Genomic DNA, 15793 nt, shown 5'->3' on the forward strand with positions numbered 1-15793 from the left:
ACTGTACAGGGTTCTAGATACACCTTGAAAACTCGCATGTCGGAGAAACTAAACTTTATTTCTAAGCCCAATCTACTAACATTTCAGGATGACCCCTTTCAGTGTTTTCCATTTTCTCCTGAGTGTGGAACTTTACAGTTCTAATGCATTGGTCTTTCTCTGAATCAGAGAGTCATGCATGCGTGAGTCTTCTATGGTATTATATACACTGAGGCTACTAACAGGTACGATTTGTTCCCGAAGAAAAGTCATTTCTGGGGTGATGTCCTCATAGATTTACATATACTGATAAAGTGGCAGATAACACTTGTTTATCAGAAAATTGTTCTACCTACCACGGAAACTAGGTGTGAACCTATAATGCAACTGGAAGGTCACAGATGGAACGTATTTCATGATTAAGCTGCACAATAATCCTTCAAACCAGCCAACTAAATTACTGGTTTGAACATCTGTAATTCAGTGTCTGGGACTGAACGATGATCGTTCATAGCCTGAAAATGACTGAATAACGCTCTGGATCATTCGGCTTGGTTTACAAGCCTGTACGAACCACCCGGCCATCAGTGTATGGCCGGCACGGCTCTTGTGCTTTACCAAGAAATGTCTTGCAGAGTAATCATACTGTACTAGAGGTTTAACACCTGACATTGGGCCGGATGTAATGGCCGGAGGTGCGGGTTCCCGGCCGAACTCAGACTTTTTAGCGGCAATCATATACAAGGCAAAACCATTCCTTGTAAATGATTGCCGCTTTAAAAAAAGGGCTGAGTTCGGTCGGGAACCCGCACCTCCAGCCAACTCAGACTTCATTACATCCAGGCCTATCTATTGTTAGGAAATAAAAAAATCATATATATCACTGTACTCTTCACACTGCAATAGAAATGTTTAGCAATAAACCATACCTTCCTGTGTTATCTGGTGACCGTTATCGCCCACTAGAGGAAACTGGGGGAGTTGTTAATGTGCCTTTTATGAAATCACTTGAAAAGAACCAAATGTTTTTTGACGGAGGGCTAGCTGAAGTATTTACAATAAAAATAACCTGGAATGATGCACATGTGGTTTGTCCTATATCTTACAATTCGTCTTTTTTCAGTATTATAAACTGCAGAAGACAATATAATGTGATACGAGTTAACATGGAATTTAATGACTTCCCAAATCAGTAACTATTTACTACAAAGTAAAGCACAAGACAACATGGTTTTGCTGAATATCGTGTAATTACCAGTACTATAGCAGTACGAAGGCCACAGAAAGGGTTAATATCAGGATCCAGCAGGATCTTTTTAGGTGCTATCCATTGCCATGTGCCAGCAGACATTGAGAAGCCATCATCTTATGCGCACAAATTGCATCTATGAGCAACGTCTGCAGCTTACGCAGACTGTCTAGCTGATATTCATGCAATGATACAGAACAGTGCGAAACACGCTGCACAATGGGGGTAATTCCAAGTTGATCGCAGCAGGATATTTTTTAGCAGTTGGGCAAAACCATGTGCACTGCAGGGGGGCAGATATAACATTTGCAGAGAAAGTTAGATTTGGGTGGGTTATTTTGTTTCTGTGCAGGGTAAATACTGGCTGCTTTATTTTTACACTGCAATTTAGATTGCAGATTGAACTCACCACACCCAAATCTATCTCTCTCTGCACATGTTATATCTGCCCCCCCCCCCTGCAGTGCACATGGTTTTGCCCAACTGCTAAAAAATTTCCTGCTGCGATCAACTTGGAATTACCCCCAATGAGGATAGCTATGTCTGTGTGGCAGAGGAAGTGGTCCAGAAAAGTGCTGATGAGTGATCAGATCTTGTCTAAGTTGGCCAACATGGCCAGTAACTCAGCTGGACCAATTTATACCGAAACACAAAAGAAAAGCCCAATCATGAAAATATGCCTCTCCTGTTTGTATCACCTGAGACCATTAACTCCTAAATATGATTATGTGTACAATTAGGCAATGCACAGTAATCATTAGCAGGAAGGACTGAGATGGGAGATACAGCAATATTTATTTAAGAATGAACTAGCATTTTTCCTGTGTTTGTTATGGTACCAACACCATCTCTGCCACCTAATTCTGCAGCTGGTTTATGCTACTATAGTATGTGCTATATGGCATCCAGAACAATGTGGTCAACAGACAATGGGAAGCACACACACAAGGGGCAGGTAAACCTGTTCATGTCTCTGAAATGGGCAAGCGTTGTCAGTCCATTCCAGCATTAGGCCAGTGCAGGCTTGGAAGTAGCTGGGAAGCACAGCGTGTATTTACACAGGGAAAAGAAAAAAAACAGACAACATATGATGTATTATTCAATTCTATATTTTATTTCAGATTTAGTTTGTTTCCTGCTGAAATAGCACTAGACACATGAACCTCACCTAGTTGTTTATTTAGAGTGACCATATTATCCCTTTTACCTGGGACGCTCATGGATTACACAGGTTCTGTGGCTGATTTAAGGGGGTCATTCCGAGTTGATCGCTCGCTGCTGTTTTTCGTAGCATAGCGATCATGCTAAAAACCGGCTGTTCTGCACATGTGTATGGGCCGCAGGGCGCACGCGCCAAGTAATTTCACACAAAACTAAGCAATTGTACACAGCGGCGAGCAACGCTTTTCAGTCGCTCTGCTGATCGGTGTGTCATTGACAGGAAGTGGGTGTTTCTGGGTGGTAACTGAGCGTTTTCCGGGAGTGTGCTAAAAAACGCAGGCGTGTCAGGGAAAAACGCGGTAGTGTCTGGAGAAATGGGGGAGTGGCTGGCCGAACGCAGGGCGTATTTGTGACGTCAAAACAGGAACTAAACGGACTGAGGTGATCGCAATCTAGGAGTAGGTCTGGAGCTACTCAAGAAACTGCAGGAAAAGATTTTCGAGCAGTTCTGCTAATCTTTCGTTCGCTATTCTGCTATGCTAAGATACACTCCCAGAGGGCGGAGGCCTAGCGTGTGCAATGCTGCTAAAAGCAGCTAGCGAGCGAACAACTCGGAATGAGGGCCTAAAACCAGCTGAAATGTAGGCTTGAAGTCAGCCAGCCACAGAACTTGTGTAATCCTTGAGCGTCCCAGGTAAAAGGGATAATATGGTCACCCTAGTTTATTACACTCTGCGTGACTGGTACATAGCATTGATTCTATGTACACTGCATCAGAACTCACAGACAGTAAGTAGCTTCACCAGCTTTCTAGGCACCACACAGTCATCAAAGACAGAGCAAACCAGACACGTGCAGGGTGTCAAAGCAGACATCAACTCCCATATGGCAGCGCTTGGACAGTGATAAAATTCAGTAACAAACACAACATACTTATAAAATGCAGGCTGTGGAGCTACAGTTAGATACGTATATCACATAATACAGTATATACTGGAAACTGCCACTCCTGCTTTTACGGTGTAGGTCACAGCACGAGATTAGTGTTTTACCACTATTATACATTTTCTATTTAGAACAATGTAACACATGAAAACAGTACATAAATAGGGTACAGCTTCTAAAACAGACAAGTGGTGGTAGCAACCAATCAGATTCGGTCTATTTTCTAGAATGTAATAGAGAAATGAAAGGTAGACTTTGATTGGTTGCAGTGGGCACACCACCACTTGTCTATTACAGAAGCTTTAGTAAGTCTAGGCCAGGGATTGGTTAAAACCACTAATGTGCTATAACATAAGACAGGTGGCATAAAACAGATGGGGTTATAATTACAGTAAGTGCGTACGTGGCTGGGCTGATCTACGGGTGTACTATTCCTATAGTGTACTGTATATTCCATCGTAAAATACTTTCAAAATAAGTGCTGTGATTAAATTGGGTTTCTTGACTACATCAGAAAAGAGATATGATGAGAGGAGTGCTGGATGTGGTTCCTGAACCTGGCAATTTGCACATAAAACAAACTGAATAAGTGTTTTCTCTTTGTAACTCTGATATGTATGGCATGTTGAAATCGTGTACACGTCATTGATGTGACATTGTCAAGGCTGTTGTATACTGACACTTGGCTCAACAACATAGCTACTTTTTTTTAAATGTCCAGCAGACCCTCAAGAAAGCAGGCCAGTCTCCCAGATCCACTCACTTACCCAGTGATGTGGGTGGTCTAGGGGCTTGATGATGCATTTCGCATGGTGACGCAAAGTCCCATGCATGCCCACTAACAGCGATTTCAGTGACAAGCACAGGTTCCAAGCCTTCCCACTAACAGCAATTACAGTGGCAGGCAAGGTTCTATGCAAGCCCGCTAACAGCAATTGCAGCGGCAGGAATAGGTCCCATGCATGCTCACTAACAACAGCTACATAGACAGGCACAGGTTCCAAGCCTTCCAATAACAGCAATTACAATGACAGACACAGGTCCCATGCATGCTCACTAACAGCAGATGAGCTACATAGACAGGCACAGGTTCTAAGCCTTGCAATAACAGAGATTACAGTAACAGGCAAATTCCTATGCATTCTCACTAACAGCGATCACAAAGGCTCCATGCATGGTCACTAACATCAGCTACATAGATAGGCACAGGTTCCATGCATGCTCACTAACAGCAGTTACATAGACAGGCACAGGTTCCAGGACTTTCCACTAACAGCGATTACAGTGACAAACACAAGTTCTAATATGTTCTGAGACACTTGAGATCTCAGTGTAGAAAAGAAGAATAAAGACTGAACTCTTAAGGGTATATTTACTAAAGTGCGGGTTTTTAGAAGTGGCGATGTTGCCCATAGCAATCAATTAGATACTCCATATCATTTATCTAGAACCTTCTAGAAATTCATAGCTAGAATCTGATTGGTGCTGTGGGCAACAACTCCATTTCTAAAGCCTACAGTTTAGTATATATACACCCAGAAGAGAAGGAAAAGACAGAACTGTCACACACTGGGGAATGTTAAATAATAAAATAACATACAATTATTTAATGCATTACTATGAGCAAAAAGAAAAGATGAAACGACCCTTAAAACACAGATGAATGAGATGAATTAGAGGGCAATACTCAGAATAAGCCAGAATCAGATCAGGATTGCAGTCTGGCACTGGCTACATTTAGTAACTGATGCTTCTCATATGGAACATATCCCAGTGAACATCAATGTGTTGTGCAGAATAATCAGCCTAGTGTAAGTCATATCCATATTCACTCCACACCAGCGGTGTAACTGCCTCCTGAACAGCCCATGCTGCTGCTATGGCACCCAGCAAGTTGTGTCCAGCCGCTCTCGCTGGGCCCTATGTATGCATAGAGGAGCAGAGTAAGAGCCTCTAATGTGGTAAGTAGATGTGCATCATACGGGCCTATGGGGTCCGGAGGTGCCCCAGTTCTAGACACTCAGGAAATCCAGTGACTATGATGTTATAACAGTGGTTGGTTATTTATGAAGAACAGAATCCCTTGTGGTACAATATAAAGGATAATAATAATAGTAACAGTGAAATAGCTATAACACAGACATTTTCCTGTATAGCATAGTTACATGTATAGTGACATTAACTAGGGATAAAACAAGTTGTAAAACATAATACTAATGAGTTGGTCCAGCACGCATGAAGTCAGTTTCCAGACCGGTCAACGCAGACGTTGTGTGTCTCTGGGGGTATCCGCCTACTGCGCTCCTCACTTGTCAGATGTGTCATTATTCTGGGGCTTGAAGTAATCCTTGTACATGGAGTACAATACACCTAAATCAGGGGAAAAGAAACAATCATATACAACTAACTTAATACAATTGCTATACATGAAGGGGTTCACTTACAGGTGTACAAACGTATCTTGTGTGTTTGTGTTAGATTTGCATGACCTTACTGCGCAATACACACCAAAATGCAAACGTCTGTATACAGTATAGGGAGTAGTCAGAGTTGTATACAGTACAGGGAGTAGTCAGAGTTGTATACAGTATAGGGAGTAGTCAGAGTTGTATACAGTATAGGGAGTGGTCAGAGTTGTATACAGTATAGGGAGTAGTCAGAGTTGTATACAGTATAGGGAGTAGTCAGAGTTGTATACAGTACAGGGAGTAGTCAGAGTTGTATACGGTATAGGGAGTAGTCAGAGTTGTATACGGTACAGGGAGTAGTCAGAGTTGTATACAGTGCAGGGAGTAGTCAGAGTTGTATACAGTATAGGGAGTAGTCAGAGTTGTATACAGTATAGGGAGTAGTCAGAGTTGTATACGGTGCAGGGAGTAGTCAGAGTTGTATACAGTACAGGGAGTAGTCAGAGTTGTATATGGTACAGGGAGTAGTCAGTTGTATACAGTGCAGGGAGTAGTCAGAGTTGTATACAGTATAGGGAGTAGTCAGAGTTGTATACAGTGCAGGGAGTAGTCAGAGTTGTATACGGTGCAGGGAGTAGTCAGAGTTGTATACAGTATAGGGAGTAGTCAGAGTTGTATACAGTGCAGGGAGTAGTCAGAGTTGTATACAGTATAGGGAGTAGTCAGAGTTGTATACAGTATAGGGAGTAGTCAGAGTTGTATACAGTATAGGGAGTAGTCAGAGTTGTATACGGTGCAGGGAGTAGTCAGAGTTGTATACAGTACAGGGAGTAGTCAGAGTTGTATACAGTGCAGGGAGTAGTCAGAGTTGTATACAGTGCAGGGAGTAGTCAGAGTTGTATACAGTATAGGGAGTAGTCAGAGTTGTATACAGTGCAGGGAGTAGTCAGAGTTGTATACAGTATAGGGAGTAGTCAGAGTTGTATACGGTGCAGGGAGTAGTCAGAGTTGTATACAGTACAGGGAGTAGTCAGAGTTGTATACGGTATAGGGAGTAGTCAGAGTTGTATATGGTACAGGGAGTAGTCAGAGTTGTATACAGTGCAGGGAGTAGTCAGAGTTGTATACAGTATAGGGAGTAGTCAGAGTTGTATACAGTGCAGGGAGTAGTCAGAGTTGTATACAGTGCAGGAAGTAGTCAGAGTTGTATACAGTATAGGGAGTAGTCAGAGTTGATCACAGTTTTTGCTAAATTAGCAAAAAATGCTACTGATAAACTCGCATGCTGGGGACCACCCAGAACAGGGCAAGGCGCCCAAGCATGTTTGGCATTGCTATCGCAGATTCTGACACCTGCCTGCGCAGTCTGGCTGCATATGCAGATGCACCGCCACCATGTTTCCAATCGCAGGAAACACAGATGACATCATCAGACTGTCCCAAAAACAGCCATGACATGCCTGCGTTTCCTGCTCCACTTCACACTGCCCCACAAACGCCTCTACCTGTCAATGAGGCAGAGGTGTTCGTATCAGTGAGATACAATTGCACCACACTATGTACAGGAACATAAATACTTCAGTGTGCGATTGATACTGAATAAGGCCCTTAGGGGGAGGTGTACTAAGCAGTGATAAGAGTGGAGAAAAGAGCCAGTGGAGATGTTGCCCATGGCAACCAATCAGCTGCTCTGTATAATTTTATAGTATTTTTGTTTCCCCCAGCACCCTGAATGATAACAGTAACCAGATGTAAATCCCACACAATAGTAGAATTCAGAGATCTCGGTTACATATATTTGCGCAAATGTATGAATAAGCCCCAAAGCCGCATCAAGGCATCTCTGTATATTTGGGGTCCCTAGCGCTATATCTAGGTGCAGGGTGTGGCACCCCAAAACACCAGCATAAGCCAGAAAGCCCAGGGCAGCATACCAGTAAAAAAACTATAGTGTTAATAAATTAGTGGTAGGAAGCCGAAGCTATAAAGAAGGTGATACAAAAATGAGATGTAATTAAAATGGAAAAATAGTGTTAAAGAAATTACTGTGTGAAAAGTGTTAATAGAATGTAAAGGTATGCCACACTTAAGCCATCCAGCTCAGCCAGTCCAGAGGCACCACACCTCACACCCCCATTACCCCAATCTGGGTCTATGATTAACCAGCAAGAAGCCAAGGTAGCTCTTAGCTTAGATATATTTAAGTAAGGAACCATTATCATGTGGCTCCTTGCTGGTTAATCAAAGACCCAGATTGGGGTAATGGAGGTGTGAGGTGTGGTGCCTCTGGACTGGCTGAGCTGGATGGCTTAAGTGTGGACGGAGACAGAGTACCAGCCAATCAGCTCCTAACTGCCATGTCTGAGGCTGGATTTGAAAAATGACAGTTAGGAGCTGATTGGCTGGTACTTTATCTCCATCCACTATATCTCCATCCAAGGTTTAGTAAATAGACCACCTTGTGTATAGAGTAAGGACATATTCATGTAGACTAAACATAAATAGACATTGACGCATACAGACACTCCTCTAAGGAGGTACATATTTAGTATTATTTACTCATTTTGCCATATGCTGTATATTTAGGGGTAAATTTACTAAGCGTCAAGTTTTTTTTTTTTTAGTTTTTTTTTTTAAATTCCCGTCGGATTTGCAATCTGAAGATTTGCTAAAGGTAAATCAGAGGGAAATTTGCAGGAAAAAAAAATAACTTTAGACAGCAATAGACCAGCGGACCAGCAATTGATTACTTATCATAGACAACAAAAGAATCCCCAGATTTTCTGAAATATAAATAAAAAAAAGGGTGTCCCCCTTCCCCGAGGACAACTAGTCCAGGGCTGAAAAATCAGGGCTTTTCCCTGCAACCCCGGGGCTTGGATGCAAAGGTAATAGTATAAATATATTAAATATTGTTCTTTACAGGACTACAGAGGCCAGGAGCTAGCCTCACAGGTGGTCACCAGACAATAGCTACTCGTGGGCCATATAATTAGAAAGTGGGGACTCCCTACTTTTAAATATGTGTGCCCACTTGGTTGTACATATCGCTATGGAGGGTGCTAGGGCACAGTGAATGGGTTAAAGTGTTTGGAAATGACATTATAATCCTTTAAAGTCTAACAAGGATGAACAGGTGCTTTGCTGAGATACTGTAACTGCAGATGCCTTTTATCCTTGGAATGGGGTTGACATAAATTTTAATGCTATTGACATAACTGGCAAATATTCTGCTTTTATGTACAGATACAGATGTGTCCTCATACAACTAGCCTCAATACGCCATGCACCGTGAGATGCCTGGCGTGAGTGAGGCTGCAGTTCACGTGCAACTCTAACAGTGGGCGTCTTTTTCTCTTGCGGATTAAAATTATATAAGGCATGCATATATTCTCTGTTTGACAACGCCTGTATCTGCATACGAAATGCTACGTTACAGTTATTTCCAGGAAAACACTGAACTGTAGCATTTTGTATGCATATACAGCCGCAGTCGCAGACAGAATATAGGTATGCCGCATATCACTTTAATCAGAGTCTACTTGTGCGTCTTCTTACTTTTTTCTTATTAGCAGTCATGAACACCTTAGCTTTTCACTGGTATGCTGCCCTGGGGTGACTGGCTCTCGCCATCTTGTTGGGGTCCTGTGCCCTGGATTAAAACTTAGTGTTAGGAACCCCCAGAGACGAGGTCACCTACATGCAAGCTGGTGGACTAGTATTTTTTGGACAAAAAGTATACCAAGAACCTAGAATGTGCTTTATGTTAGACTAGCAGTACTTGGTATTGTGGAGTCTGCAACGGCACCATATTCTCTTTCTTTGAGGAAATACAAGTCCCAGCATGGTAGCACCTCTTACTATATGTGTAATTAATGTGACGATATCGCTAGGGACAAGATGTATGCTAACGAATGAGAGAATAACATAAGAAATATAGAGACTGAGACTTAACTAGCGCTTCTTATTCTTGCTGGTGCTTATTCACAGGCTTCCATCATTCGTATTAGAAGTATCATGTAAATAAATATAAAGTGCATATAGTGAAATACAGTTTTAATAGCATACATATATGACACACATTTATTTAAAAATATCAAAGGTCAGGTATTGTGCAAATCACTGCAAGCAGCAAGGAATGACAAACTAATTACCAGATCATTCAGAACTGTTTTTAGGCAGTTCTAAAAGTGCATGGGAGATGGTAAAGGGATCTCCGGATAATCCCACCATACATGGATCTTACTGGATACTGGTCTTTAAGTCCGTCCTCAGGCTTGTCAGAAAGTAACCGACGCGTTTTCAGCCCGAGCTGGGGTCTTTGTCAAAAAAGTCTGAATGCTGACCTCCTCATTTTGGCTGCTATTTAAATGCAGCACCAATTGGAATCCTAATTGCCCAGCTGGACCCTATACGTGAAAAAACTACCAGTCCCATGGTCCTTTGCTGTGGGCGTCCCTATCGTCATGGAAGCTCCAATCCTCGTCTGGAATTTCTATAAGGGGCGGGCTTGTTGTCATAGTGCCCTGTCTGTATTCCTTTCCAGTGTGTCCTCCAACACTACGCGGCGTAACGTCACTTCCGGTTGCTATAGGGGGTGGGCTTGTTGCCATAGTGCCTAGTCCTGGTTACTTTCTCATGTAACCTCCAGCGCTACACAGCGTAGCATCACTTCCGGTTTCCGTTGCTATGGAAACCCGTGTCTCTGTCCGTCACTGCTCGATCCGCGGCCGGGTAGCACATGTGGATGCATTATACTTTTACTTAGATCTCCCACTATGTGGTTCTGGTGGAATCTATCAAATATCCTTTTAATGTAGTTTCTAGATTCAATCAGTTAAAACCGTAACGTCACTTACGGCGACGTCCATGGTGCATACTCTTTGTTTACATTTACCTAAGAGAATGTTTTGACAATAAACAGAAAGTGAGTCATCAACCATATTACCTCATCTTAAATAAATAGCATTATAAAATCCTCTAATAATTTGAATAGAATCTATGTATATTTAAAAAGATTTTTTAAACAGACTTTGTTCATACAGACAAATTCCTATTGTTTACATTTGTCTAAAAAGAATGTTTTAATAATGGACAGAAAGTGAGTCATCAATCATATAAAATCATCTTATATAACCTATTATTTCATAAGTAATTAAATTTAAAAAAACTTTAATAGTGCTTAAAATCTATGGAGTTCATTAAAAAAGGGCCGGAGATGAAATAATCAGGATTAAAATATTGTTTATAAATATTTTTTATAAAAACCATAAATGTACTTATAAAAACCATTTAACCTCAAAATCGGAGTTAATACCCCCAGGTTTTAGCGTACCGAATTCATAAATCAATTGCATCTCTTTTTTCGCCAGTTGACCAGGTATATTTTTACATCTCCCGTTTCCTTTCACATGTTTAATTCCACAAAACTGTCTAATAGCTGAAGTGCTACTTTGGTGGACAGTCCTGAAATGCTCGGATAATGCATGTGTACTTAGGCCATTTCTAATGTTTCTAAGGTGCTCGCTGATACGGATTTTTAATGCTCTTGAAGTGCGGCCTATATACCAAAGGCCGCAAGTGCATTCTATCGCATAAACCACATTAGAAGAATTGCACGTAATGAAATCCGTTATTTTCCAGTCACGTTTATTAATAGTGACTTCCGTAATCTTGCTGGTTTTCGACTGGATACCTCTACACCCTAAACAGAGGCTACAGCGAAAAAAACCTTTTTATTTTATTGTACTCATGGCTTTTTTCAGAGGGTGGGCACTCTTGACCAGACTCGTTTTTAAATTTGGTGCTTTTCTAAAGATGCACTTGGGTTTATTTGGGACCAGTCCTCCAATTATCGGGTCCTTTTTCAGTATCCCCCAATGTTTGACTAGGGTTTTTTCAATACTCCTATACTGACTATTGTATGAGGTTATAAAAGCCCATTCGAAATTAGAGTTGGTTTTCTTTTCAGCACTATTCTTGGGTTGTAACAGAAGTTCTCGATTTATTCCTGCTACTTTATTCTTGGCTTCTGTAACTTTTTCTTTATTATAGCCGGATGCCTCAAATCTGAGTTGCATTTCTTCTGCCTGTGCCGCGTATTTTTCTTCTTGGGTGCAATTCCTTTTGAGACGCCTAAATTGACCCCCAGGAATTGAGGAGGAGGAGAATATCTGGAACCACTGTCCCTTCGGAGCGAACCTGGTGCTATGGAGACGTTACATCGACGATGTGATCTTTGTGTGGAAAGGAGGAGAAAATTTGCTAGATGAGTTTTTTACATATCTTAACAGTAACGACTTGAATATTTTTTTCACTTTTGAGAAGAGTACCAGCATTATTAATTTTCTTGATGTGACGGTATACGTAGAGAATGGAAAGCTAAACACCATGAATTTTAAAAAACCCACTGACTCCGGAGCCTATATTAACGCAAAGAGTTGCCACCATCCAGACTGGTTGGGTTCAATTCCTGGGGGTCAATTTAGGCGTCTCAAAAGGAATTGCACCCAAGAAGAAAAATACGCGGCACAGGCAGAAGAAATGCAACTCAGATTTGAGGCATCCGGCTATAATAAAGAAAAAGTTACAGAAGCCAAGAATAAAGTAGCAGGAATAAATCGAGAACTTCTGTTACAACCCAAGAATAGTGCTGAAAAGAAAACCAACTCTAATTTCGAATGGGCTTTTATAACCTCATACAATAGTTAGTATAGGAGTATTGAAAAAACCCTAGTCAAACATTGGGGGATACTGAAAAAGGACCCGATAATTGGAGGACTGGTCCCAAATAAACCCAAGTGCATCTTTAGAAAAGCACCAAATTTAAAAACGAGTCTGGTCAAGAGTGCCCACCCTCTGAAAAAAGCCATGAGTACAATAAAATCAAAAGTTTTTTTTCGCTGTGGCCTCTGTTTAGGGTGTAGAGGTATCCAGTCGAAAACCAGCAAGATTACGGAAGTCACTATTAATAAACGTGACTGGAAAATAACGGATTTCATTACGTGCAATTCTTCTAATGTGGTTTATGCGATAGAATGCACTTGCGGCCTTTGGTATATAGGCCGCACTTCAAGAGCATTAAAAATCCGTATCAGCGAGCACCTTAGAAACATTAGAAATGGCCTAAGTACACATGCATTATCCGAGCATTTCAGGACTGTCCACCAAAGTAGCACTTCAGCTATTAGACAGTTTTGTGGAATTAAACATGTGAAAGGAAACGGGAGATGTAAAAATATACCTGGTCAACTGGCGAAAAAAGAGATGCAATTGATTTATGAATTCGGTACGCTAAAACCTGGGGGTATTAACTCCGATTTTGAGGTTAAATGGTTTTTATAAGTACATTTATGGTTTTTATAAAAAATATTTATAAAAAATATTTTAATCCTGATTATTTCATCTCCGGCCCTTTTTTAATGAACTCCATAGATTTTAAGCACTATTAAAGTTTTTTTAAATTTAATTACTTATGAAATAATAGGTTATATAAGGTTATATAAGATGATTTTATATGATTGATGACTCACTTTCTGTCCATTATTAAAACATTCTTTTTAGACAAATGTAAACAATAGGAATTTGTCTGTATGAACAAAGTCTGTTTAAAAAATCTTTTTAAATATACATAGATTCTATTCAAATTATTAGAGGATTTTATAATGCTATTTATTTAAGATGAGGTAATATGGTTGATGACTCACTTTCTGTTTATTGTCAAAACATTCTCTTAGGTAAATGTAAACAAAGAGTATGCACCATGGACGTCACCGTAAGTGACGTTACGGTTTTAACTGATTGAATCTAGAAACTACATTAAAAGGATATTTGATAGATTCCACCAGAACCACATAGTGGGAGATCTAAGTAAAAGTATAATGCATCCACATGTGCTACCCGGCCGCGGATCGAGCAGTGACGGACAGAGACACGGGTTTCCATAGCAACGGAAACCGGAAGTGACGCTACGCTGTGTAGCGCTGGAGGTTACATGAGAAAGTAACCAGGACTAGGCACTATGGCAACAAGCCCACCCCCTATAGCAACCGGAAGTGACGTTACGCCGCGTAGTGTTGGAGGACACACTGGAAAGGAATACAGACAGGGCACTATGACAACAAGCCCGCCCCTTATAGAAATTCCAGACGAGGATTGGAGCTTCCATGACGATAGGGACGCCCACAGCAAAGGACCATGGGACTGGTAGTTTTTTCATGTATAGGGTCCAGCTGGGCAATTAGGATTCTTATTGGTGCTGCGTGCATTTAAATAGCAGCCAAAATGAGGAGGTCAGCATTCAGACTTTTTTGAACCTTGACAAAGACCCCAGCTCGGGGTGGAAACGCGTCGGTTACCTTCTGACAAGCCTGAGGACGGACTTAAAGACCAGTATCCAGTAAGATCCATGTATGGTGGGATTATCCGGAAATCCCTTTACCATCTCCCATGCACTTTTAGAACTGCCTAAAAACAGTACTGAATGATCTGGTAATTAGTTTCTTTCCTTGCTGCTTGCAGTGATTTGCACAATACCTGACCTTTATACTTTTATACTTTAAAAAAAAAAATGTGTGTCATATATGTATGCTATTAAAACGGTATTTCACTATATGCACTTTATATTCATTTATATGATACTTCTAATACGAATGATGGAAGCCTGTGAATAAGCACCAGCAAGAATAAGAAGCGCTAGTTAAGTCTCAGTCTCTATATATTTTTTATGTTGTGCACTGTGTTGGTGAGGGGTGAAGGAAACCTCTAGGAGTACTTGAGACAATACCAGCTGCTATAAGCATTGCGCACGAACTGTTCTCAAAATATTTTCTTAGAATGAGAGAATAGTGATCAATCCGTCCTTCCTTAACATCTTCAAGGTGTACCCAGCTTCCGATATGTCGGCACTTCGGGCCGATATCTCGTCTGGGTTACACATCTCTCCAGTGTGTACCCAGTGCATCTAACTGTTTTGTTACATAAATATATGCGCTCCTGTGCATGTTCAAAAGGCACTTAGGTCTCTAAACCTTCTAGCCCCCATAACTGGTATCGGATCCACACTGTCTGTTGATAATGCTTCTTGTTATCTCCAGGAGTATGAGCAGATAAAAGTACGCACAACGGTCGGGAAGTGTATGAAAACACATCTTATACAACCTCTTTCTTACATATCATTATTCAGACATATATATTCAATCCATAAAACAATTCTCAATTTTAAAAGATATAGCAGCCACCATTTTTCCAACCTTCATGGGTGCTGCCATTTTTGCTTAGACTTATTTTCATATTAGTCTTAAATTCATACTGAATGATCTTTTGTAAAAAAAAAAAAAGTTACCCATGTTTCAATATTTATTTAACATACCAAAAGTCAAAGCACCCACAACAAATCCTTGGGCACCAACTCTCATGTGAATGAGATGCACAGACAGCTTTTCATCCCCACGGCTACGCAGCCTGTAAATTCCATAGGCCACCACTGCCATGAAACCGGCCAACCCTATAAGGGGAAAAAAACAGTGTGTCATATAATCAGATATATTTTCCAGCTTAACTAAGAAACCGGACATATCTGTTTTTTTCAATCCTTTGTTTTAGTTATTTAGAATCTGTTTTCCACTAATATCGCTTTCACATCGCAAATGGCGGGTCGCACCTGGGAATTGGAAACGGGTCCTTTCCGGGTGGGACCCGGCATTGGACCCTTATCAACCGGATTCCCGACCCGCCAATATGTTGGGTCAGGTTGCCATAGGGGGCGGGGACAGAGGCAGCATCGGGGGCGGAGGCAGCCCTGGGAGATGACATCATCTCCGCGCTGCCTCTGATTATACTGTGAACAGGTCCCGGGTCCCAGCAACCCGTTCACACTGCACCTGACCCGGTAATAATCCTTCTTTATTCCCGGGCTGAATTACCGGGTCAGGCGACCCGGGAATTTGAGAGTGACCCTTTCAAACCGCACAGCTACCCGCGTCGACCAGGCAATATACCGGGTTATTTGTGCGGTGTGAAAGGAGTATTACTTTCCTAAACCCACACCCAA

The 15793-nt window shown here is 41.4% G+C and overlaps 1 protein-coding gene across 1 annotated transcript in view; it reads right to left on the bottom strand.

Moving 5' to 3' along the window:
* Positions 1-2321: 2321 nt before the first annotated feature.
* Positions 2322-15793, bottom strand: part of HIGD1C (HIG1 hypoxia inducible domain family member 1C) — a 79702-nt gene continuing 66230 nt past the window's right edge. The window contains exons 3-4 of the mRNA XM_063952295.1: positions 15113-15247; positions 2322-5704 (exon numbers count right to left, since the gene is read on the bottom strand). Of these exons, the coding sequence (XP_063808365.1) occupies positions 5640-5704; positions 15113-15247 (200 nt within the window). The 3' untranslated portion in view covers positions 2322-5639. The remainder of the gene's footprint in view (positions 5705-15112; positions 15248-15793) is intronic.

Source organism: Pseudophryne corroboree, chromosome 2 (assembly GCF_028390025.1).
Source record: "Pseudophryne corroboree isolate aPseCor3 chromosome 2, aPseCor3.hap2, whole genome shotgun sequence".
Taxonomy (NCBI): domain Eukaryota; kingdom Metazoa; phylum Chordata; class Amphibia; order Anura; family Myobatrachidae; genus Pseudophryne; species Pseudophryne corroboree.